The 25,820-nt window shown below is 36.5% G+C and overlaps 2 protein-coding genes across 4 annotated transcripts in view; one reads left to right on the top strand and one right to left on the bottom strand.

The window, feature by feature from the left end:
* Positions 1 to 12,895, top strand: part of LOC124383134 (coiled-coil domain-containing protein 148-like) — a 77,622-nt gene extending 64,727 nt beyond the window's left edge. For all 3 annotated transcript variants that reach the window (XM_046845526.1, XM_046845527.1, XM_046845528.1), the window contains 4 exons: positions 4,055 to 4,173; positions 6,442 to 6,559; positions 9,537 to 9,674; positions 11,897 to 12,895. In XM_046845526.1, the coding sequence (XP_046701482.1) occupies positions 4,055 to 4,173; positions 6,442 to 6,559; positions 9,537 to 9,674; positions 11,897 to 12,043 (522 nt within the window). In that variant the 3' untranslated portion in view covers positions 12,044 to 12,895. The remainder of the gene's footprint in view (positions 1 to 4,054; positions 4,174 to 6,441; positions 6,560 to 9,536; positions 9,675 to 11,896) is intronic.
* Positions 12,896 to 13,069: 174 nt separating this feature from the next.
* On the bottom strand, positions 13,070 to 18,068 carry upp2 (uridine phosphorylase 2). Its single transcript, XM_046845529.1, has 8 exons — positions 17,948 to 18,068; positions 17,792 to 17,836; positions 17,218 to 17,332; positions 16,682 to 16,840; positions 16,289 to 16,403; positions 15,854 to 16,063; positions 14,945 to 15,091; positions 13,070 to 14,383 (listed from the first exon to the last, which is right to left on the bottom strand). The coding sequence occupies exons 2-8, from the start codon at positions 17,830 to 17,832 to the stop codon at positions 14,244 to 14,246; spliced, it is 927 nt and encodes a 308-aa protein (XP_046701485.1). The 5' UTR covers positions 17,833 to 17,836; positions 17,948 to 18,068; the 3' UTR covers positions 13,070 to 14,243.
* Between the last annotated feature and the right edge of the window lie 7,752 nt (positions 18,069 to 25,820).

Below are 25,820 nucleotides of genomic sequence, written 5' to 3'. Positions count from 1 at the left end.
CCCAGTTTCCTACTACTACTACTCCTACTACTACTACTACTACCCAGTTTTCTCCCCTCATCCCCTCTTGCTACTACTACTACCCAGTTTCCTACTACTACTACTACCACCACTACCACTACCACTACTACTACCACCACTACTACTACTACTACCACCACCACTCACCACCACTACCACCACTACCACCACTACCACTACCACTACCACTACCACCACTACCACTACTACCACCACCACTACCACCACTACTACCACCACTACCACTACTACCACTACCACTACTACTATTACTACTACTAATACTAGTAGTAGTAGGAATAGTAATCATCATCATCATCATAATCATCATCATCATCATCATCATCATCATCATCATAATGATTCAAAACACAATAAAAGAAATAAAACAATATACAAGTGACATTTTGTTTAGAAAGGCCCACTGAGTTTTATTACATGATTTATCCAGTGCCTCATATGGGTATATGTAATTTCCTCAGACAACAATATTCAATAGTTTCTCTTTGTAATAAAAGTTTCCTACTACTACTACAACTATTACTATTACTACTACTATCCAGTTTCCTACTACTACTCTTAATACTACTAATACTACCCAGTTTCCTACTACTACTACCACCACTACTACCACTACTACTACCCAGTTTCCTACTACTACTCCCAGTTTCCTCCTACTACTACTACCACCACCACTACTACTATTACTACTACTACCCAGGTATTACTCCTCCTACTACTACTACTACCACCACTACTACTACCCAGTTTCCTACTACTACTACTACTATTACTACTACTACTATCCAGTTTCCTACTACTACTACTACTACTACCACTACTACCCAGTTTCCTACTACTACTACTATTACTACTACTACTACTACTACTACTACTATTACTACTATTACTACCCAGTTCCCTACTCCTACTACTCTTACTACTACTACCCAGTTTCCCACTACTACTACTACTACTACTACTACTACTACTACTACTATTACTACTCAGGTATTACTCCTCTTACTACTAATACTAGTAGTAGTAGGAGTAGTAATCTTCATCATCATCATCATAATCATCATCATCATTATCATCATAATGATTCAAAACACAATAAAAAATAAAACAATATACAAGTGACATTTTGTTTAGAAAGGCCTACTGAGTTTTATTACATGATTTATCCAGTGCCTCATATGGGTATATGTAATTTTCTCAGACAACAATATTCAATAGTTTCTCTTTTGTAATAAAAGTTTCCTACTACTACTACAACTACAACTACTACTACTCCCAGTTTCCTCCTACTACTATTACTATTACTACTACTTCTACCAAGTTTTCTATTCTATAACTACTATTACTACTACTAATACTACCCAGTTTCCTACTACTACTACTACTACTACTACTACTACTACTACTACTACTACTACTACTACCCAGGTATTACTCCTCCTACTACTAATACTAGTAGTAGTAGGAATAGTAATCATCATCATCATCATCATCATCATAATGATTCAAAACACAATAAAAAAAATAAAACAATATACAACTGACATTTTGTTTAGAAAGGTCTACTGAGTTTTATTACATGATTTATCCAGTGCCTTAGATGGGTATATGTAATTTCCTCAGACAACAATATTCAATAGTTTCTCTTTTGTAATAAAACAACCATAATCATGTTCATTCTAAACACACATATAATAGAAAGTCTCATGACAGATGAATATCTTTGTCAGTAAATGTTCATATATATATATAAATAGGTGACCCAAATTAGAATCTTCAGTTATTATACTCTAATAATAAAGGAAGAAACAGACACAGAGGACACTATTTAAAAAAATGTTGTGTGCACTTTTTCAGGCACTAACAATACAGTACTGTAGATTACTTGCCTATTTAAAAGGCATATCAGAATCATACAACCTCAAATTCTATTTTCTAAAAAGAATAAAAAAAGAAAGTCTTTGTAAGGATTTCAATGATTTCAATGAAAGAATAATACTGATTATGCAAAAGTATTTATGATTCACCTAGTGGACTTTTACATAAAGTATATTACACATAAGTGGGTAAAAAAATTGACTTTTTCAGTAAAAAAAAAAAAGTTTCTTTGATGATCTTACTTTGTTGAACACTTTCTCATTGGTTGTCAGCCACACTAAGATCATGATAAATATAGCTGATAGATATAAATAACTGGAAGGTTTCTGTCCAGAGGTTAGGTCTGACAAAGAGAAAAGATCTTCTCACGTAGTTGTGACTGATGATTAAAATCGCCCCATGTTTGCAGGAGCGTAACAAACTCTTTGCTCATTATCAATATTATTTACTATTGAGCACATGATTGTGTGAGAAAAAGCTCAGAGCCATTGTTGGCCTCATTAACTTGATTAATGTGTTACTGTGTGTGTGCGTGTGTGTGTGTGTGTGTGTGTGTGTGTGTGTGTGTGTGTGTGTGTGTGTGTGTGTGTGTGTGTGTGTGTGTTATAGTGTCTTTTATCCTCCTATTTGTGTCCCAGACCCTGAGGTTGTGACCTCACTTTCCTCCTTTCCTTAATAAGGTCAGTTACTTTAGGCTTTGCTTGGCCTATTCAATCCTTACTGAATTCTGTAGTTTTATGTATCAGGACATAATAAAATTATAATAAAAATCCTCTGGTCTGTTCCAGGTCTTGGAAATATAAAAAATACATAAGATAAACAACACATGACATACCGTGTCATTATTTATTTGTATGAAAATAATATAATGAGCCAAAATGTAACCATGTGTCAGTGCACCTTATGATTTAATAGCTTTCAGAACCACATCAAGCAGTATATTCTGTTTGACTTTATCACTCTGTCACATCCTTGTGGAGGAATTTTGGCTGACTCTTCTTTAGAGTGTTGCTTCAGTTAATTGAGGTTTACGGGCATTTGTTTATGCACAGCTCTCATAAGGTCCTGTCCCAGCATTTCTGGACTTTGACCAGGCCTTTGCAAACACCTTTATTCTGTTTTTTTTTAGCCAATCTGTTATAGATTTGCTGGTGTGCTTGGAATCATTGTCCTGTTGTGTGAATAAATTTTGGGCCAAGCTTTAGCTGTCAGACAGATGGCCTCACATTTAATTTTGAAATAATTGTGTTATCTGAGAAGTTCATGGTTGACTCAATGACTGCAAGAGGCTCAGGTCCTGTCGCTGCAAAACAAGCCCAAATCCTAACCCCTCCACCACCGTGCTTGACATTGGCATGAGGTGTATGTGCTGTATGGTCTCTTCAACTTTTGTCTAGTCTGTCCAAAGAGTGTCTGTCCAAAGACACTGTTCCAGATGTCTTGTGATTTGTTTAGATGCAACTTTCACAAACCTACGTCATGTTGCCAAGCTTAGGTTTGCAAAGAAGAGGCTTTCTCCTGGCTACCCTTCCAAACCAGCTATACTTGTTCTTGGCCTAAATGAGGACTGTGATGCCTGCCAGGGCTGTTTTTAGCCTTTTTGGCACCCTAGGCAAGATTTCTAGTGTCACCCACTCCCATGACCCCACCCTCCTATCACAATGCTCCACCCCACACCATACAAATCATTCGCAACCTTCCATAAAAAATATTAAAGACTATTGATAATCTTTGCAAGATTGCACTGAATTCATGTAAACATATACTGTGTATTAAACTTTAGCAGAAATACAGGTAAATAATTCGGCAATGGGGCAACTGCATTGTTTACCTATGCCTAGAAACTGGTGCCAGCAATGTAAGGGTATGTATATATATATATATATATATATATATATATATATATATATATATATATATATATATATATATGTAAACACCGTCTGTAACAATCAATAAAGGCACTATGAAGATATCAGTTCGTGCCTTTGCCTCCTTTTTCTTCAGGCAAGTCTGTTTAATTAGATGCTCCCATGGTAATTAGTCTAGCCAATAGATAAAAAAATTGGAAATGCGTTTGACTGAAAGTGGTGTGTGAGTGTAAATACATACTCGAGCTCCGTGTGTGTTCCAGGTGCAAGAGTTTCATGAGGAACAGCAGAAGAGGAGAGCAAAGTGGAGGTGCAGGGAGGAGGCGAGACTGGTGCAGCTCAGGAGAGAGATGGAGGAGCAGGCAAGGAGAGATAAAGAAAGGTAGGAAAGATAAAGAAAAGTAAGAGGTATCGCCCAGGCTGTGGTCACACGACTTAAGTGCAAGGATGAGAAGGACACATCGACTTAATCATGACAGCTAGATTTAAAACCAGATTGCTATCGCACCAATTGAGGGAATACGTTTCGGAAGAATAGAGTTCATTTTTTCAGTATAGGTCAAGGCACATGTGTAATCTCTCTCACAGTGTTTCAGTTTGCTGTTCCCAATGGCATTATTAAAGCACTTTATGATGTCATCTGGGAAAAACCCATACAACCTTACAAAAATTATTCTAAATTAGATTTTGGCTAAAATTGAGAGATGCTACTAAACTACAAGATCCAAAGTTTTCTGATAAAAATACAAACTGCATTTTTTTAATTAGGAAAAGGGGATGCTGTTAAGGGTGAACAGCTGTTTACGCAGCTGGAATATAAGTAATAACAGGAACGAGCTTGTCTTTGGGACATTCCATAACATTAAATCTTATCTATGAATCATTAAAATGCACAGCATGTCATGTATGAATAAAATAAACATTGTATTTGTGGCCAAATCATTATGGTATAAGCAGAACAGCATGGTTTTACAAAATAATCAACTTCTGGTAATAACAGCACCCTGCTTTGCATCTTGCGGCATCACACTATTTCACTGAAAAACTCTGCATTGTCTATCATGTGTCATTCTTTACTTAAGACATTCTCTGGCCTGTCTATGGCTGTCAGTCTGTAAAAGATCTAGTGCAGTCACTAGAAACAGTATGCCTGAAGATGTCTAAAACCATAGTGCTTAAGTGTCCATTGCTCCCACAATAAAAACTTCAATTTGTTCATTTATACTTACAGTTTGCAGCAAAATGGACCGTACTGTAATAAATCAGTTTATAATCAAATACAGATTCATAAAATGTCTGAGATTCTTTGCTATGTTTATATCAAAACCAAGAAGCACTTGTGCAGATGATAGCGAACAGATGGCACGGTTTTTAAAAAGGTTTGAATGCTCTAAAAAAAAAAAAAGGACAATAAAGAATAAATGACTAAATGATTATTTTCTTAGCGTGAACAGAGATCTGTCAAGTAAAGAGGTTTATTTTGGATAACCAAAATCCCATCCGAAACTTACAATTCTTTCCTTTTTCCTATTTCAATTTTAGGTTGTAAGTGGTATAGGTTAGATACTATAGATTATAGATATTACAGACTATGGAGTAAAACCATAAAACACTGGGATCCCGACCTGTATATATATATATATATATATATATATATATACAGTATATATAGCAATACAAAGTTCCTTTTATGTTCCTGAGTGAGAGGACAATCAGTAAACTCACAGCTATTCTGAACAATAAACAGCATCTGCTCATTGACCTACTGATGAAACAGCAGAAGACTTATTTAGTTCAGCTGTAGAAAGGAGCAGTACCGGAGGTAGTTTTTTTTTCCAGCAGAAATCACACTGCATTGAGCCAGATTGAGGATTAGCTCATTGATTGAGATTTAAACTTGAACAAAATCCGCTATTCGCAATCATCCTGTCACACTGCCACTTTCATGCCATGTTCACTTTAAACAGTGAACATGGTTTACACGAAAACACTGCACTACTATCTATCTATCTATCTATCTATCTATCTATCTATCTATCTATCTATCTATCTATCTATCTATCTATCTATCTATCTATCTATCCATCCATCCATCCATCCATCCATCCATCCATCCATCCATCCATCCATCCATCCATCCATCCATCCATCCATCCATCCATCCATCCATCGTCTTACTATTTGTCATTAAGAAATGGCTCTATTTATATATACCTGAGTGTGACTTCAATGATTATGGTAGTTATTATGGAGTGTGATAAATCTCATTCAAGCTTTAGCTCTGCTAAGCTGATATCCAGAACAGTTAGAGGTCAATGGGATGAGTGAAGAAGAGAAAGAGAGAGAGAAAATTGGTTAAAAAAGTGAAGAGATTAAAAATAAGATAATAAGAGAATAAGAGAAAAATGGTGAAGAGAGCAGGATATGAAAGAGGCATGACAGAGGGAAACAGAGTGTGAACACAGGAGATGGTATTAACACAAGCAGGAACTGTAAGAGACTAAGAAAGATAGATAGAGACAGAGAAAGAGAGAGAGCGATAGACTGTCATGTTGGTTTTAAACTCGCAATACATTTGAAGTTAAATTTGTGGGTTAAATATGCTTGTGTTTGTGTTTGTGTGTGTGTGTGTGTGTGTGTGTGTGTGTAGGGTGCAGTTCAGAGAGAAGTTGCTTCAGCATCGCAAGCAGGAGCAACAAGCTAAAGAGAGACTCAAGCAAAGAGAGGATGAGGAGCGAGAGGAGAGACTTCAGACACTACGCAATCAGGTACACACACACACACACACACACACACACACACACACACACACACACACACACACACACACACACACATTTTCTATGTTTAGCATTTTTACATTTCCAACAATAAAGCCTGACCCTCAGATGAAGGATTTTGAAGCATTACTGCCCCCATGTGGTAGATTGTAGGACTACAAAGATAAATGCATTAATATATTTTTTTTTTATAAATTAATCAGGTCCACAGCAACGAAAAGCACTTTAGCATCTACCAGAGGTGCAAATAATAGCATTGTGCAAATTAAGAAGTAAAATATGTAAATATATGTAGAAAAGGCTCTGGGCAGTGAAAATAGGCACAGAAGCTCACAGCAAGTATCTTTATATAATATACATGTATTTAAAGGATTATGTAGAAAATGACAATTTTGAATATGTGCAAAATGTGTGTAAGGCATAATATATAAAAAAAAATATATATAAAATATATCTGTACATCAGTGCCCAAGATAATGTATGGTATGGTTTACAGATATGTAAGATAAACTAGGATATTCTATAAATGTACAATTGTACACAGTTATAATTATAGAGAAATGTTTACAGTATGTGTGACTGCATGATGATTACAGGCAGTGCAGCATCAGTGGACATCAGTGTCCTAATGGTGTATTTAAGCGGTCAGTAGGTTCTTGTATTTCTTTCTGGGTGAAAGGAGATTAAACAGAAACCTACTGTTGTGAAGGTGATCAATGGCATGCATTTGGGTGCCAATGATTCATTAGGCAAATTTCACCATCTTTTGCAGAGCTTTCTGTTTACACACCATGGAGCTGCCATACTATACTGTGATGGAGTTAGTCTCTCATGGTGCAGAGGAAAAAGCTAGCTAGAAGCTTGAGGAACAGATACACTTTCCTAAATCTCATAAAGAAGTACTGTATAAACACTTGCATCCCCTAACCAGTTGAAGTGTTCGGGTGCCAGCACAGCTCTTCAGAGATGTAGACACTAAACCAGGAACTTAAAGCTGGAAACATGCTCTTCTTCAGTTCTATTGATGTAGAAAGGGGAGCGTTTGCTGCTGTTGGATGTCTTTACGGCATTCAGGGTGAGATTATTGGTAGAACACCACGGTGCCAGGCTTTGGATCTCCTCCCTGTAGGCCAATTAATCTTTGTTGTTCATCTGTGCAACCACTCTAGTGTTATCTTAGTGCTTGATAAAGATGTTAGAGCTATGCAGAGGCACACAGTGATGGGTGAACAGGGAATAAAGCAGTGGGCTCAGAACACAGCCCTGTGGGACGCCGGTTCAGGATGAGGGTTGAGGACATATGATTCCACAATTTACAGAATGCAACTACATATGGAGATAATGAGATACTGAGCTTAATGATCAGATTTGTGGGTATGACTGTTAATTTAGAGCTAAGACCAATAAACATCATCCTTTTGTATGTGGTGTTGTTATAAAGGTGGGAGAGGTTTGAATGAAGAGCAGTGGAAATGAAATCCTCAGTCTACCTGTTGAGGCAGTAGGCAAACTGGTGGTCCAGTGTGGGTGGAAGGTCCACTTTGAGGTGACTCGGAATCAATTTCCTAAAATAGAATGGCCTGTACTTAGTCATCAAATGCACTAAATAGACAAAGCAACGACTTTAAGTAGCACTAAAGTCTGTGTACTGTGATTTGTTAACACACTGCCCCAATACCAAATAAGTTAAGAAAAGTAAATAACAACTAAGTAAGTTAATTGACACCAGGTCAGTAACACAATTGGGTATAAAAAGAGTATCTTAGAGTGGCAAAGTCTCTCAGAAGTAAAGATGTGCAGAGGTTCACCAATCTGCAAAAAACTGTCTACAAACTGCAAAACAATTTCATTCAGAATAATGTTCCTTAAGATCAAATTGAAAATTATTTGAATATCTCATTATCTACAGTACACAATAGAATTAAAATATTCCAATAATCTGCAGAAGACTCTTGGTGAAAAAAGAATGAGTGTGAAAATCACTGTTGAAATGCTCGTGATCTTTGGTCCGCTCAGTTCAAAAGCCTAAATCTCTGAGTGTATAGAAGTGCATTAATTCCTATAGAATGGCCAGCTTTCACATCTGGAAAGGCACCATCAATGCTGAAAGGTATATACAGGTTAAGAGCAACCTATGCTTCCATCCAAACAATAACTTTTTAGGGAAGGCCTTCCATATTTCAGCAAGACATTGCTAAACCACTTACTGAATCTATTAGAATAGCATGGCTCCATATTAGACAAGTCCAGGTGCTGAACTGGTCTGCTTTCAGTCCCGACCGTTCACCTATTGAAATACTTTTGGTGCATGAAACAAAAAATATGACAAAAAAGACCCAGGACTGTTAAAGTTTCCTGTATCAAACACGAATAGCACCACATTCTTCCTCTCCCAAAACTAAGCAACTAGTCTACACAGTTTCCAGACATGTAAAGACTGTAGTTATAAGAGTGGATGTGACACAGAGGTAAACATGGCCTTGTCCCAAATTATTTGATGTGTTCCAGCCACCAAATTCAGAATGACCTTATTTTTTTCTTAAAAGGTAGATTTCTCATTTTAAATATTTGATATGCTTTCTATGTTTTACTGTGAATATAATATGAGTTTATAGGATGTGCACATCATACTTTTTCCCAGCGCCCCAACTTTTTTTGGAGTTGGGGTTGTGCTTACCAGAATCCACTGGCTTAATAGGAATAGCACTGCTTGGATTGTTTGTCAAGACAAGACAAGACAAGACAAGACTAAACTAGACTAGACTAGACAAGACAAGACAAGACAAGACAAGACATACCTTTATTCGTCCCACAGTGGGAAAATTTCTCTGTTACAGCAAAAAAGAATAAAGATACACACACACACACACACACACACACACACACACACACACACACACACACACACACACACACACACACACACACTGGATTTAGTTAGGTAAATTTAATTTGTTTGGTACAGGTTGCCATTGTTGCGGATGCAGACCCAGAGAGGATGATGGGACATACTGAATCCTGGAGAACCCACCAACAGCCTGACAAAGAGGAATTCATGCTTCAGAGACCACTTTATCACTTACACACCTATACAGACACACAGGTACGACACACACACACACACACACACACACACACACACACACACACACACACACACACGTGACACAAAGTATATCAGGTCCAGATAAAGGATTAAAGGACAGTAAATAGAAGGCCCTTTGCTCACGTGTGGGTTCTGTTGCACTGTAAACAAACACACGCTGTCATGCACCCAGGATGAAAATACTAATATACTGAACTTTGATTCCGAGTATGTGTGATGAACTCCAAACGCTGGCTCATTTCACTTGTTTTTTTCAACACCGAGCTCATTTACTGTAAATAAACAGTTTTATTGTATTTCAGTTTGAAATGTTCAGCTTCCAGGGTGTTTAAGGACTTACAGTTAGCTCTAAATTTAAGGGCTCTGATTTACCTTATATTAAGGGTGCAATGGCTTTTTTATATATATATATATATAATATAATATAATATAATATAATATAATTAATTCTTATATAATTCACATTATAAATATATACTTAAAATAATTATTCACAATTGAATTAATGGATTTGTGATAGAAGAGTATCTGTGAGTGAAAGGGAAAGTTTATAGGACTGTGGTGAGACCTGTGATGTTGTGTGGTTTAGAGATGTGCAGGTAGTTGGTGTGAAAGAGGCAGATGTAGAGGACGGGGGGTATAGAGACCCCTAATGGGAGAAGCTAAAGAAGAAGAAGAAGAATTAATTTATAAATGTAATTTTTAAATAGTTTATAATAATGAAAGTAATAATTATAACAACAAAACTACTATTACTAATCCTTATAATGACATTATGTACATCCTCCCCTGGACACATCTGGTTTTAGACAGTGTTTGTCCACAGTTAAGTTGTCTACCTTACTGGAATATTGACACAGAGCAATGGGACAAGGCCAAACAGTGATTCAACATTTCTCCGTCATGTTAAAGTGTGTTATAACTTCACAACACTGCCTGTGTTTCATAATATGGACTTTTCAGGACCATGCCCTCAGAATCAAGATCAGTTACCAAGATAAGTGACTAATTTTAAAATCAGGATTAAAAAAAGCATTAAATCATTTTATTTAATTTTCCTTATTCTATTTGAGAGTCAGGGTGCAGGTCATTCAGATAGGGTTAATATAACATTGTTTTTAAGACATTGTTAAGACAAAAGTTAGAATGTAGAAAACGCCATTCTTGAACTGTTGTAACTGCTATAACTGCTTTACACACACACAAAACACACACACACACACACACACACACACACACACACACCAAACAAATTTTTTCTCTTCCTCTTTTGAAACTCTTCAAAATGTGCTGTTATGAAATGATCATCACTTCAGGGTAAAAACAGTACCGCGGCTTCACAGCGGCAGCATCCCAACACACTGTCTTTAAATTTTTTTTTTATAACATCACACATCCAAGTGTTGTATTCCTTATTAATTTATTAAAACATTCAGGGATGGGCAGTACTTATTTCAAATATAAAATAGGATTTTGTCATTTGTATTTGATAGGATTTGATGAAAATGGCTTCATATTTTCATCAAAAAACTTCAGTGGTTTGTGTTTTTGAAGTTTTTAAATACTGTAAAATTTGTAAGAAGTCGACATGATGACATCATAGAAATGCAGCCTCTGATTAGTGCCTACTCAATACTTTGCCCAGACTTGTTGATATCAGAAAAGATAATTGTTTTAAATGGAAGAACATTTTGAAGGCAAGAAACCAGTTGCTATGAATGCAGGTGCTATCAGTTTCTTCTTATGAATGACTTGTTAGTCATTGAGTCGGTGTTCCTGATGCAAAGTAACCCTTCGATACCAAACACCAAGTAACTAAATTAGGATATTTGATCTATTAACTGGTTGCATATGTCAGATTTATTGTGTGACTCTGAGAAAAGATGTTGCTATCAGACATTGTTTACTTAATCGACCAAGAGTGTAATGGTGAAGAACAGATCAGACAGGCCAACTGATGGAATGTTTGAGAAGAAATGTTCTGCTCCCTTGTCAAAGTATTTTTTTGTATTTTTAAAATAAAAAATTACAATAGTTTATTTTGGTATGTATGATGTAGCATGATGTAGCTGCTGTATTTAGTACTTTATTTTAATACACTTAAAATTAAGGTATTTGGTATTTTATTTAAAAGTATATTTCGATGTATCTTTGCCTAACACAGAACACATTCATGAGTGAGTGTTTTATTTCTGTGTGTGTTTGTGTGTCTGTTACAGATCGTGTCGGACCCTCGGGTGCGTGTAGAGCAGGCGCTCAGGAATGCAGGTCTTCATCAAACACATTACGCAAGAGCACTGCTTTCAGAAATCCCACCACCGAAACCACCGCGACGGGACACAGAATCCACCGCCTTTAAGTCCTAACCTTTTTATATCTCTCTCATGACAACTTATGTGGGAAAGAAAACAAGAACGGGAACAGGACATTCTGTTCCACAGCAGAGCGACATGATTTTTATTCCAGGCAGAAACTTGAATAAAAAGGAAAAGTAATAGAAAATAATTTTTCTACATACTGCATAATACTGGAAATATAATGCTTTACCAAAACGATGTAATATTCTATTTTAAATGTGAATTTATAATTCAGTTAAATCTGAACAACAATACTGCTGAAATGAGGGTTACACTTGTGGGTCCATTAATGTGTGTCTAAGAGACGATGGTTTTGAATATGGATAAGTGTCCAGTCTTTGATGTAGTATGACTGCAGGTTTTTAAATCCAATTGATCAGGACTTCACATTTGAGTGTAATATTTTACCTTCTATCTCCACTTTTAACTCCATTTCAAAAGAAGAATCACAGTGTTTGCATCTTTGTACATCATACATAATATTGTGTCAAATAACAAGCTGTCGTGAAACCCCAAGTGTAACCCAATGGTTCTGGTGAAAGTGTGTGAATATTGGGGTCTCTCATCACACCATGTATCTTATGCAATTGAGTGTGTCCCCCATAGTCACAGTCTTTCAAATATAGTTCTTATTCAGTAGAAAAGTACTTTTACTTTTGATACATAAATATTTAAAAAAAAGTAAAAATAGTTTGTTACTGGAGTAATACTGTGGTTAAGTTTATATTTTTACTCAAGTACCACACATATTTAATGATCTGGACTTCCTCTTTGAAGACTGATGGGTTCAGTCTGAAGGCACCTTACACATAACAGTTAATCTGGTCATTATCTAATAAACCACCTGATTGAAATACTTTATACTTGGGATGCGTTTCAATGTTATTACTCTGAATAGAACAAGGCAGGAGGTTTGAAACCAACCTACCAACCCACATCATTTGTGTTTGATGTGCTTTAATGTGTCAGTGCAAGTGGGTGAGGATATAGATTTGATTTGCAGAGATCCAGTTAAAAAAAAGCACGATAAGAATGTCTTTTCCAAAGAAGTAGATATTTTGGATAATACATTTATTTACACAAGCAGTAAGAAACACTTTATTACAGACATTCGATTCTGCACCTTTGGAAAGACATTTAGCACCTTGGAAAAATCATTACGATTTAAACTCAAGTACTTTGTGCAATGAGAATACAAATATACAGTAACATTTAACATATCTACAACATATGTACAGTAATCAAACCACAGCATTGACAAATACTTCCTATGAACATTATATACAGGCTTTTGTAGCTGTTGATTATGTTTTTCCCTAAATTAAACATTGCACATATTTTTTTAAAACCCTTTTTTAGAATGCATTATTTTTTCAACCTGGTCTACTGCAAATGTAGCACGTATATGCGATCAGAGAACACGCCTTCTAATACAGTTGAGTACTATTGTATCTCATCAGTTCATTGAGTATTTCCAGGAATGGATTTGCTTATTCAAATACATGAATTTGGTCATAAGTTATGTTAAATTGTGTTATCATGGTTGTATTAGTCTTTGTTTTGGAATATCTTACTCATGTGCAATATGCTTCTTTAACCAACTGGATAATCATTGCACTATCACTGCAACTTTTTGCCATTGGCCAACCTATTTGTCTGTCCATCTGTCTGGTTATCCATCCATCTATCTATCAATTTATATCTATTTGTCTTTATTAATTCGTCTGTCTCCGTGTTTGTTACGATCGGGTTTATGTCTCTGGACTTTAACCATCAGCTACTGCACCCTCACCTGTCCTGCTCCTTGTCACCTTGATTAGCACTTGCATATAGTCTTATCTTTCACAGTACTCTTTATCTCGCGTTTCTATGCTTTTGGTTTTGCTTATGGTTATGCTCAGGTTTGCTTCTTTGTTCTGGTTATCAGAACAACTTTAATCAAATTCTCTCACATATCCTAAAATATTAATTGTCTGAAGAGTGTAGTTTGTAATCAAACCTTTTTACTGAACTGCCTTTAACTGATGATAAACAGTCCCAATTATTTTTGTCTATAATAGCTAGAGTATTTTTTTCAGTGTTAAAATGGCTGTCCGTGATCACCTTGATCATCAGACGAAAGCTACAAAGACAGGAGATAGAGATTCAGGGTGGAGAAATAGTTCTAAAATCTGGAATTAAATAATAAGACACACCAACAATAATGTGTTCAGAGAAGTGTCAAGTGTTTCTTGATGAAATGAGCCACCAGGTACTGAGGTCTCTGCTGGTATTCTACCAGCACGTCATGGGGCGTGGAGATCTGGTCCCCTTCCAACCGGTTCAGCAGAGTTACACAGATCACTGCAGCTGCACAAACACATCCGATTAATACTCTGTGAATGTCCTGAGAGCATAATAAGTATAATGTGTAAGATAATAGACGTTGGTATAAAAGGTATCATGTCAAGCAGATTTATCTGAGGCTGCATGCTTTGACTTGTAAAGGATTTATCAATTTAGGTTCTAAAAGAAGTTTTTCTTTTTGGGGGGGCAGTGTGCTGAGCATGTGGTGGTTATTTAAATCCCTAAATTGCACTGAAATGTTGTGATTAAAGGCTTCCCAGTGCGTCAGGCTTGCCTAAATGTCATCTGTGACTCGTTCACAGTAGATTCAGCGACTTAGTAAATGGGTTGTTTGCGCATTTAAAGGTTATTAAAACATTAGATTACAATACTTAGCTATAACTGTAGTTTGACAGATCAAAGCTCGACATGTGTAACCGTTTGGAAAAACATCCCACAAGATAGTAATTGCTAGTGATTATGAACTTTAATTGAGGATTAAATGGCCATTTGGGAATGTCATAAAGTCAAAAAAAGAACCCAAGCAGTTACAAATGTTTGAAAGCGGAACAGTTTGCAGTGTACCTTTAAGGTTGCAGATGCGACACATGGCAGCAAAGACAGTGGACTCCATTTCAATGTTCTTGATGCCAGCCTCATGGGCCTTCTTCAGATACTCCAGCTTTTCCTCAGTGGAGAAGGAGCACAGAGCACCGTCCAGTCTGCCCTGGCCTGTGGCAGAACAAGACAATTATGAAGTACCAAAAAACAGAGTGTGTTATCAAGCATACCTGGAATGACATCATATCTAATACAAATGGAAAATATTCTGTATATTTCTTACACATTTATAGTGAGGATTTAATTCTGAAATTGTGAAGGAATTATAACTAAACAAACATGTGCATAATCAGACTCTGAATACACATAACTTTCCCTTGGGAATATTTATTTTTTGACTTAAATCTTTTTTGAGGGTAAAAATGTTTTTAATATAGCTCTATTTTACAGTTTATTGCTAATATTCTTTAATATTATAAAAAAAAATATGACAAATACAAAATATGGACAGAAAATGTTCTTGCTGGTAAAATCTAAATAAAGACTTGAATATGTCTTGAATATAGCTGCCCCCTGCTTTCTCATCAGTGACAAACTTACACCATCTTATTCTTTATCACCGCATTATCTGTGTAAAGCTGCTTTGAGACAATGTTCATAGTTTAAATACAAATAAAAATGAATTTTATTTAATTTAATATCTGGGCCATGATCCTCTTAGTACAATTCAATCTTATCAAGAAATTGATTTAAAATAATATCCCTCTTATCATTTTCACATATTTTTTAGTTATATCTCTTCAATGTGTCCAGAAGGTATGCAAACTTTTGCACTCAAGTGCATAATGTGTAATTGTCAAGGCTCTATATGGCTCTATATAATGACAGTGTATAACAGTAAAACGTTCATGGTCTTAATCCAGGTTGGTTCACCTTCATAGAAGTCGTGTGTGCACATGGTGTTCCCGATAACGGAGGGACAGTTGGGCAGTTTAGTGGAACACTGCAAGAGCTCTTCTGCCATGCCTTTATCCAGCTCTGTGCTCCTGGTAATCACTTTACCAAGAACCACCTGCTCAAACTGCGGCCTGAAGAAAGAGTCCACCGCTTTATCAGTGATCACCACCGTGCCAGGAGGAAGACCTTAACACACACATACACAAAAGGTTAAGAAGTAATGTTAAGCTCTGATTAAAAATAAGTCTAATTCAAACTTATACATACATACAGATGTTCTTGCACAGAAAAAAAGGTTGCTTTTGTTAAATAAGTGTTTATGGTTATGTATGATTAGTATTATCACAGTAATGAATTGAATGTTGGAACTAGGTTGTAAAAAGGAAATGTAAATGTGAAGCTTAGACATACCAATGCCTCCTGAGGTGCCGATGCGAAACACCATAACATCACTACAGTGAGCGTGGTACAGGAGCTTGATGAGTTCGTGCAACATTATGGAGATGGATGGGACACCCATACCATGCTGGGAAAAGATAAAGAAATATAATCTGTCAATGCTTACATTTTGCTTTAGGGAATTTAAATGTTATAAATCCTACTATAATTACAACTAGAAATACCACTACTTTTTCTAGAACTTTACTTACTACTGTTTTACTAGTGCTACTAATGCTAATACTAAGACTATTAACTTCAAACACTATTACAACAACTACTACTAATAATATTTACTACTGCTATTACTATTACAACTATTAATACTACTATTACTACTACTGCTACTACTCCACACACACTCACACTGATGGATAGCACAGGCCCCACTTTGTACATGGAGTAGCGGTCAGTCCCCTCACAGATATCACTGATATCATCAGCATTACCTGGAAGCTCCAGCTGCTGATGGATGAACTGAGCAAAAGATCTCATTCGGTTGGCACTGCCTCCGACACACACAAACTACACAACACCATTAGACAGACACACATATAGACACAGGGATATACATTACCATTTTGAGCAAGTAACATTGGAGTGTGAAATGTTGCTGGTGTTTGAAATATTGCACACAATAAAATATGGTAGCAAAAAAATAATAATACCATGAAAATACAACCAACAAAATTACACAGTTTGTTTTTTGTTACTACAGAATGAATGTGAAAGGTTCAAAATGACTGCAGATATCATGAAGAGGAGGACTTGGAGCACTTTGAAATTTCTGGAAGCTTTGAGATGACATGCAAATTAGCACTCTGCATAAAAAAACCCAGTGCAGCCTAAATTTCTCTACTCTCTTCTTCTTTTCCTTTTATTTCTTTTTCCTTTTTACACACCTTAATGTCACCAAACATGGCAGGCAGGTTGTGGGTCTTTGTGCCCAGGTTAAAGTGGTAAAGTATGTCCTCTTCCATGTTATCCAGGTGAGGGTTATTAACATACTGCTTCTGTCTGTGAGGAAAAGAGAGATGTAGAGATGTAAATCTTTAAACAACATGGTAAATGGTCGCATTATCATCTTCTTAACTTATATCTAATATTTCATATTACAAGATTACAGCAAGCTAGCATTAAATCTATTTCGAAACATTCAAGTGTAAATTTACTATTTATTTTTATTTTTTTAAAGGAGCAAAATGATCCCCCAATAAAACAAATTGTAAAGCTTAAAATGAGTTAAAAGAAAAGAAAATGGACAACTAAGGTTTTAAATGATTTACTTTGTTTGATAAATGTACCTATATTTAAAATATTTAAAGATATCATTCTGTATGTATGTATGTATATTTGTACCTAGCTAGCTAATTATCAATTTTGACTCATTCTTGTTCAGAAATTAGTCAAATGCCATGATGAACAGTGAAGTTGTATGCCACAAAATACAATAGAAGCAAAAAAGCAATCCCTTACTCTATATATCCAGTGTGTAAAATTGGAGCCATGACTGCCATTCAACTTCAATCAAAAAAGAGAAACGAGATTTCATTTATAATGTTACAACAAATCACTTCTATTAATCATATATACTTATAGACTATCATTTAACATCATCAACATAATCCTTACTGTATGCTGGCTGAATGCTTGTCTAGAAATTTTTCTGGTGAAAAGCCCCTGAATTCCAGTAAGAAATGCGCTCTAAATGCACTTGAAAAGTGGTGTTTTAAAAAAGTATATGTTATTATGGAAAGCTGGAGCTGATATAGCTTTGGTTCATAACCCCGTGATCATGCTGATTGGTTGTGGAAGGAGGTGTAGCGTCTGTTCTACCTATCCAACTTTCCACCCCTTCAATCAGCTGACTGCCTCCCACTGTTATCTGGTTACAGATCTCGGGTCCATTTTACTTTCCCAGACATAATAAAATAAACCTTAAACACAAACAGAATGAGAAACAGAAATGTGTAAATGCAACACTGACCTCTTTAACCTTTTGTGTTATTGTGTGTAGTAGTATGTAGTCTGACGTCAATCGTAAAAAACATTCAAAAATGGGTTGGGTTCCAGGACAGCGCTGTTATACAAAACACACTAAAACTGTTACACAACCATGGGGAACACATTGACAAAACAAAGTTAATATATTTTAAACTTCTTCTTCTTCTTCTTCTTCTACTTCTTTCGGCTGCTCTCATTAGATGTCGCCACAGCGGATCATCCATCTCCATACCGCCCTGTCCTCTACATCTGCCTCTTTCACACCAACTACCTGCATGTCTTCCTTACTACATCCATGAACCTCCTCCTTGGCCTTCCTCTTTTCCTCCTTCCTGGTGGCTCCATCCTCAGCATTCTTCTACCAATATAACTCATGTCCCTCCTCTGCACATGTCTAAACCATCTCAATCTCGCCTCCCTCACCATGTCACCAAAACATCCTACATGGGCTGTCCCTATAATAATTTCATTTCTAATCTTGTCCATCCTCGTCACTCCCATGAAAACCTCAACATCTTCAGCTCTGCTACCTCCAGCTCCGCCTCCTGTCTTTTACTCAATGCCACTGTCTCTAAACCATACAACATCACAGGTCTCACCACAGTCCTATAAATTTTCCCTTTCATTCTTGCAGATACCCTACTATCACAAATCACTCCTGTCATCTCCATTACTTTGCACTGTTGACCCCAGGTACCTGAACTCCTCCACATTTTCCACCTCTTCTCCCTGCAACCGCACCACTCCACTTCCCTTCCTCTTATTCACACACATGTACTCTGTCTTACTCCTACTGACTTTCATTCCCCTTCTCTCCAGCGCATATCTCCACCTCTCAAGCTCTTCTCAACCTGCTCACTACTCCCACCACAAATCACAATATCATCTGCAAACATCATAGTCCAGGCTCCTGTCTGACCTCGTCCGTCAACCTGTCCATCACCACTGCAAACAGGAAAGGGCTCAGGGATGATACTTGATGCAGTTCAACCTTCACCCTGAACCAGTCTCTTTCCTACTGCACACTTCACTGCTGTCACACTGTCCTCATAAATGTCCTACACCACCTTTACATACTTCTCTGACACACCAGACTTTCTCATACAATACCACAACTCCTCTCTTGGCACTCTGTCGTACGCTTTCTCTAAATCCACAAACACACAATATAACTCCTTCTGTCCTTCTCTATACTTCTCCATCAACATCCTCAAAGCAAATAAGGCATCTGTATTGCAAGTTAATATATTTTAAACATGTACACTATATTGAAAAAAGTTTGAGGACCCTTGATTATGAGATTGGTATGTGCTTTTTAAACTTCCAATTACACATTTAGTTTCTATTTGCAGTTATAATCCCCTTCGACTACTCTGGGAAGATGTTCCACTAGATTTTGGAGTGTGCTTGTAGAGATTTGTGCTCATTTCGCCGCAAGAGTGTTAGTAAAGTCAGGTATTCATGTGGTGTGAGGAGTACTGGGGTGCAGTACTCCTCACACTACATGAGGAGTGTTCAGTAGGGTTGAGGTCAGAACTCTATAGCAAGCCACTAAAGATGTTCCTCTCTAAACCATGTAAATATCTTTATTGAATTGTCATGCTGGAACAGTTTTGGGTCTCCAAGATCAAGTGAAGTGAAAATGCTTACACCTCCAAATACATATGCCATTGTGTGCCGCCAACAATGTGGTAACAGTTTGGGGAAGAACCACATATTGCTGGAAAATCAGGTGTCCCCAATATATTTGTACAGCGTATATCTCTTGCAAAATGCAAATTTCAATGTTTTTACTGAGTTGCACAGATGGCACATTTACTTTAACTTGGCTTTGAGATGTACAGTGAGGTTTAACTTATTCAAAGTAATGAATTGTCATGTAAAATATTCCACAGAGGTGAAAGGACTTTTCAAACAACGATTGAAAATTCTCACAGCTGTGAGACATTAACTTTAATTATCAAACGCTGTCCAAATGATAAATGATCCTCTGGCCTGTTTACACTGCTAGAGTAAAAATCCGATATTCTATTAAATCTCCATTATTGTAATTAGAAGGTCATTAGTGGGAAATTGAGAAGCGATGTAGAAGGGGACTTTATGAATGTGAATGTATTTGTATTGGGATTTTTCTCACATATAAATTAGCAAATGGTTATTTGAAGACTCGTTATACAATCCAAGGACAGGTTTTATCTCAGCAATATGAATGGAGTCTTATTGTGTTATGTATGTTTATTAAGAAACTGGTGGCTATGGTAAATTAGCAAAATAATTGCTCATGTTAATAAGGTAATTCACTGTGAAAGGGTAAATGAGGATGTGTTTACTCTCTGTAGACCTGTAGTCCAATAAATATATTCTAAAACTGGCTCATTAGTACCCAGACTAAGAATACATCAGTCTAAAACTCTTTAGACATTGTATGAAGACTACTAGAGACTCACATGTTTAGATATCAAGTGAATATTTGTTCCACCAACTTGGTGCCAGAACAGAGAAGAGCCTGGAAGCGTGTCTTCCTGGTACCCAGAGAGATGGTGAGACCAGCTGAGTATTGGTTGAGGATCAGAGAGTGCAGTATGTGGTGAGATAAGTGCTCTGATTTTGAGGGGTGCTGGTCCATTTGTGGCTTTGTAGGCACACATCAGTGTTTTAAATCTGATGCTGGCAGCTACAGGAAGCCAGTGGAGATGGGGGGTGGTGTGGGAGAACCTAGGAAGGTTGAAAACAACTCCTATGACTCATTCTGACTCAGTTAAAAAGGCTCAATGTCCAGACCTGCTAGGAACATGATGCAGTTGTTCAGTCTTTTTGCAATGACCAGGAACTGAACAAGCACCTGAGTGGCCTGTGTGAACAGAACTTGATATAAGTGTGTTAGATTGGCAGTGTAAGAAGAACATGACACTTGATTGCAACATGAGAAGGTATTTAATCTGAATACAATCTTGTAATAGATAGACATTCGCGTTTTGCAATCATTAAAAAACATTCTTAGTCTCCTGGTCATTAATAGTCATTTCTTTGCTTTGGCACATCTCAACCCCTTTGCTTCAAAAAGCTGCTTTCTTGTTCCTTTTTTGTAATTCTTTAATGCTAAATTGTACTGAAAAAAAATCCTCAAGTTATCTAGATGGCCTAAGGTTAGCTTTGCTGGGCGTGTAGCCAGTGAAGCAACAACCAGAGACTTTTTCACCACCCTAAATAATTTTTCAGGGTAAAACACAGTTAAGATCTGATCTTGATGTGCTGCACAATTACCACAGTGGACTCTTGTAATAGGCTTATCGCACATGGCCTACAGAAAGGCAGTGAAGGGCAGAACTGGATGCATCAGTACATTCATCTTTACTTATCCCTATTTTCCTGTGTGTAAAAGGCTGTCACGTGTGAGGAAACACAGAACGGCTTTTTTTTTTCGTGAAGTTTTGAAGCCAACACATAATGCAAGTTTCACAATATCTTAAATAATAATGCACACTAAAAATAAAGCACACTGTATCTCTGTCCTGTGACTGGTGTGAGACTTATATCGCCTTCATCACTATTAGCCATCAGTCATATAAATCTATAAATAATAAATCCTTATTTCTCTTTATTTCGTTTCAGTTGATATTATATTTAGATAAGCAGGCAGAAGATCTATCTATCTATCTATCTATCTATCTATCTATCTATCTATCTATCTATCTATCTATCTATCTATCTATCTATCTATCTATCTATCTATCTATCTATCTATCTGTGTTATTTTTTTCAGAGAACATTATGCATGGCTTCTGGCCAAGTGAAACACAGACACTGGTCCAGATCTGTTTGTAAAAGTTGTTGTTAATGTTTTGTGCATTTGGATGGTGTAATCATGTTGCTCTTTGCTCTCTCTGCTTTACAGGAATTTATGGACAAAAACACACAGAGCAGAAATGCCCAAACTAGGGCCAAGGGATGACCTTTGTTTATGCCATGTATTAGAAAAGAGAACAAAATGGGGTGGGGGGGGCACTGATGCAGATATTTATTTATAATTAAAATACAAATTTTTGTTTTATTTTTAGGCTGCATTCACTTTGTCAGTACCTCTATGGGCAGACTTACTGTCTGATAACCTTAAAGAAGTATAATATCGTAAGTATATCATTAATTTGGACCCGATTTGGAAAATCTAAAAAAAAATATGGACCATCTTATTGTCTTTCATTAGATGTCATGGATATTACAAACATATGGCTGTATTAGGCATTAAAATCTATTGTTCTATAAATAGGATTATTTTTATGTTTTTATTTAACTAAAAAAAACTTTAAAATATAATTGCATTATTTAAGCAGATTATAGAGACATGTTTTCTGTTTATTTTTTTCTGAATATTATGAAATCATAAATTAGGGGAATCGTGGCAACTTTAATTGTAATGTGGGAAAGCAAGCATAATTCAACATGCCCTTTTTAGCCACAGCCCTCAATCAAGTTGGATTTTTGACTCTTAATAGAAAAACATTCGGGCACCTCCGAAATACAAGCTATAGTTTGCTCACACACACACCTTCAAGCCTTAGAGTGTATATGTAATGACTGATTTATGGCATAATCCAGGATCAGCTACTTCTGAGGAGAGGAAACTGGCACATCATTTCCGTTCCTGGCACAGAAGTGTTTCATATTAAACCACACTGAGCTTTAAAGAAAGGTTTTTTAAATGCAAGAAGAAGGACATAGACAAAACCCACAAGATACAAATCGATCTCTAGGCTTCAATTTCCGTTTTGGCAGATATGAAAAGATAAACATAATATAAGTGATTCACACTCTGTAATCTTCTCTGTAATCATGAATCTCTTCGTACTCTTCGTTTTACAGCTAGCAATAAAGCTTGTTTGCTTTTATTCGAGGCTTTAGCTGAAATAAAACCATCATTGTGTACCCTTAGAGCTATGCACATCACAGAGTGCGTAATGATTTCAGAACACGTTAACATTTCTTTTAGGTTTGAAATACAATTTATTATAGGAGTGAGTCGATTTTGTTTGTTTAGATAATACAGCATTATGGATATAATATTTCACAGGAGAAACAGAATGAATGAATGAGTCAATTTGCATATGCTGTCATTAAACCTCTTAAGGACAAGTTTTACATTTACAGCATTTAGCAGATGCCTTTATGGTACCTTACAATAGTGGTGGTGGGATTTGGACTCACAACCAATGTGCTATTTACATGTTTCAAATAGAAAGCAGACTGCATTTTTTCTTTGTGAGAAATGTAAGCAGTGGTGTACAGTAAGGAAGTAAATGTAATTTGTTACTGTACTCGAGTAGCTTTTTCCCGTAGCTGTTCTTTACCTAAGTATTTCCATTTGTGGAGACTTTGACTTCATGAGATTTCAAAGTCAAATATTTGACTCTTTACTCAACTACATTTTGAGAAATCAGTCGTTCCTTTTTGTTTATGAGCAGATTAAATTTTAACTGGTCAAACACGAAGCAAGTCACCAATCAGAGTCGAGCTCTGTTTTTCTGATTTCTGATTGGTGGTATCTACTGCACCAACATACAGTTCAGCGTCAGTTCAACAGCAGAACATTTTAAGAGGAATAAATGATCAAATAATCTCCTGATTCTAACTTGCCATGACACTCGTGGTCTTATTTTGCACGATTTTTTTTAATAGTTGAACAAAAGGTTTTGGGCTTATGATAATTTGCATTCATATTAATCAGTATTTGACTCATTAATATCATTCTATTTAAAGATTGTTGTGCTCAGAGTAACATTAGAGTTTTTCACATAAACTAAGTTGATTAAGCAAAGGGTCTTGTGACAGTCTTGGAACATCATAGCTATTATACATAATAGTATTTTGGATACTTAAGTACATTTGAATGAAAGTACTTTTGTACTTCAGCTCAAGTTAAAGTTTAAAGGGACATTCCTGTCCAAAGGTGATCTAGGACTGAAAAAAGATGATGAGAACATAATTAATACTGAGACCATGTGCCGATTTTGAGCTAAAACGTAAACACGGTCAGTGTAAAGGATTTTAAAATCTCTCAAAACATACAGCTCTGGTGACCTGATATACATACCTGCCATCATATATTAAATAGGTTATTTTATTTAATTGTATTATTAATACATATTGAAAATAACATTATTAAGGAGTAAACTGGCTTAAAAAATAATCTTAGTCAGTGATTAAAGGTATAGAGAAACTCCTGAGAACTTTTTGAAAGGTTTGACAGAATAAAGAGACTGCCATCTAGTGGCAATCAACCCTTAATGCACTTCCCATGTACAGTATAGTCTGAGACCTACACAATCCAAATAGAGAGTCATACTAACATTTGTAAAAGGAAAAACATTTGGAGTTCTTTGAGTCTTGAATTCAGACTGTTAAGTGTTCTTCTATGAGGTCTTTGTGGTGTTCCTGTTATCCAAAGTAAATTTTTCCATCTGCACCACTGCGCTACCGAAAATGGACCTGCGCTGTGCAATACTTCCCGACTATTGCTTTGCTAACACGCACTTTTTTTAAACCTAATCAATTGCACTGCTAAATGCTTGGAACAAAATCTGATCCCACGCCGGCCACAATTGTATTGGCGTAAAAGCTTGAGTGCGAGAGGAGCATCTGAGTGGTATCAATATGATCTCTGCAGTCACCTTCTCATCCCCTGTGGTAGCTCTCAGCCTCTTTCTCTGTCTTTCTCTCTCTCTCTCTTTCTCTTTCTCTTACACTGACTTACCATCGTTCCCGAAGGGAGGCTCGGGTAGCCACAAGGCCCAGATTCACTTTCCTGGAATTCTTCATAGTTCATGCAATCTAGGACAGGTCTTTTTTGGTTGGGCTGAAAGAAGAAAACCATTATAGTGATATGTTCGCACATAGTGAGAAATGGAGAGTGAGAGAAAGGAAAAAAGCCACAGTACAGACTAGAAATCTTTATAGACTGTAACACCTGAGTCACTGCCTTTAGCATTTGAGTATGGCAGAAAATAAGGGAGCCAGAAAGCCAATAACATTCAGACAGTGGGCTCCAAATTGATCTTGAGGCTTCAATTTCCTTTTTGGCAGATATGAAAAGACAGAGATGGAGGCAGAATAATAATGTCTATACTCGGCTTAAAGCTATGGAGATTTTTTTAGATCTGGAAGAACAATAGTGGTGGCAGGAGGAAAACAATTTAGAATTTAGCTTTTGCCTTAATTGTTGTTGTTTCTGGACACACCAAGTCCTTCATGGTTTTTGAGACACATGCATGTTTCTTTCATTTGTATTCAACAAACTAGTTAAAAGGCAAAAACATACAAGTATTGGACATTGAATGACTAAAAGACTGTTCTGGGGACAGACATTTGTGTTAGTATCTAAAGAAGAACATGTGTAAGATTTGTGTAAAAAGAACAGGAGAGAAGATGTTAGCAGACTACCTCACCCCCACAGTCAAACATGAGGGTGGACGCATAATGGTTTGGGGTTGTTTTAGGGCAGGGAATG

This window comes from Silurus meridionalis, chromosome 3, assembly GCF_014805685.1.
Source record: "Silurus meridionalis isolate SWU-2019-XX chromosome 3, ASM1480568v1, whole genome shotgun sequence".
In the NCBI taxonomy this organism is placed as follows: Eukaryota; Metazoa; Chordata; class Actinopteri; order Siluriformes; family Siluridae; genus Silurus; species Silurus meridionalis.
This window is presented reverse-complemented; position numbering and strand designations above follow the sequence as displayed.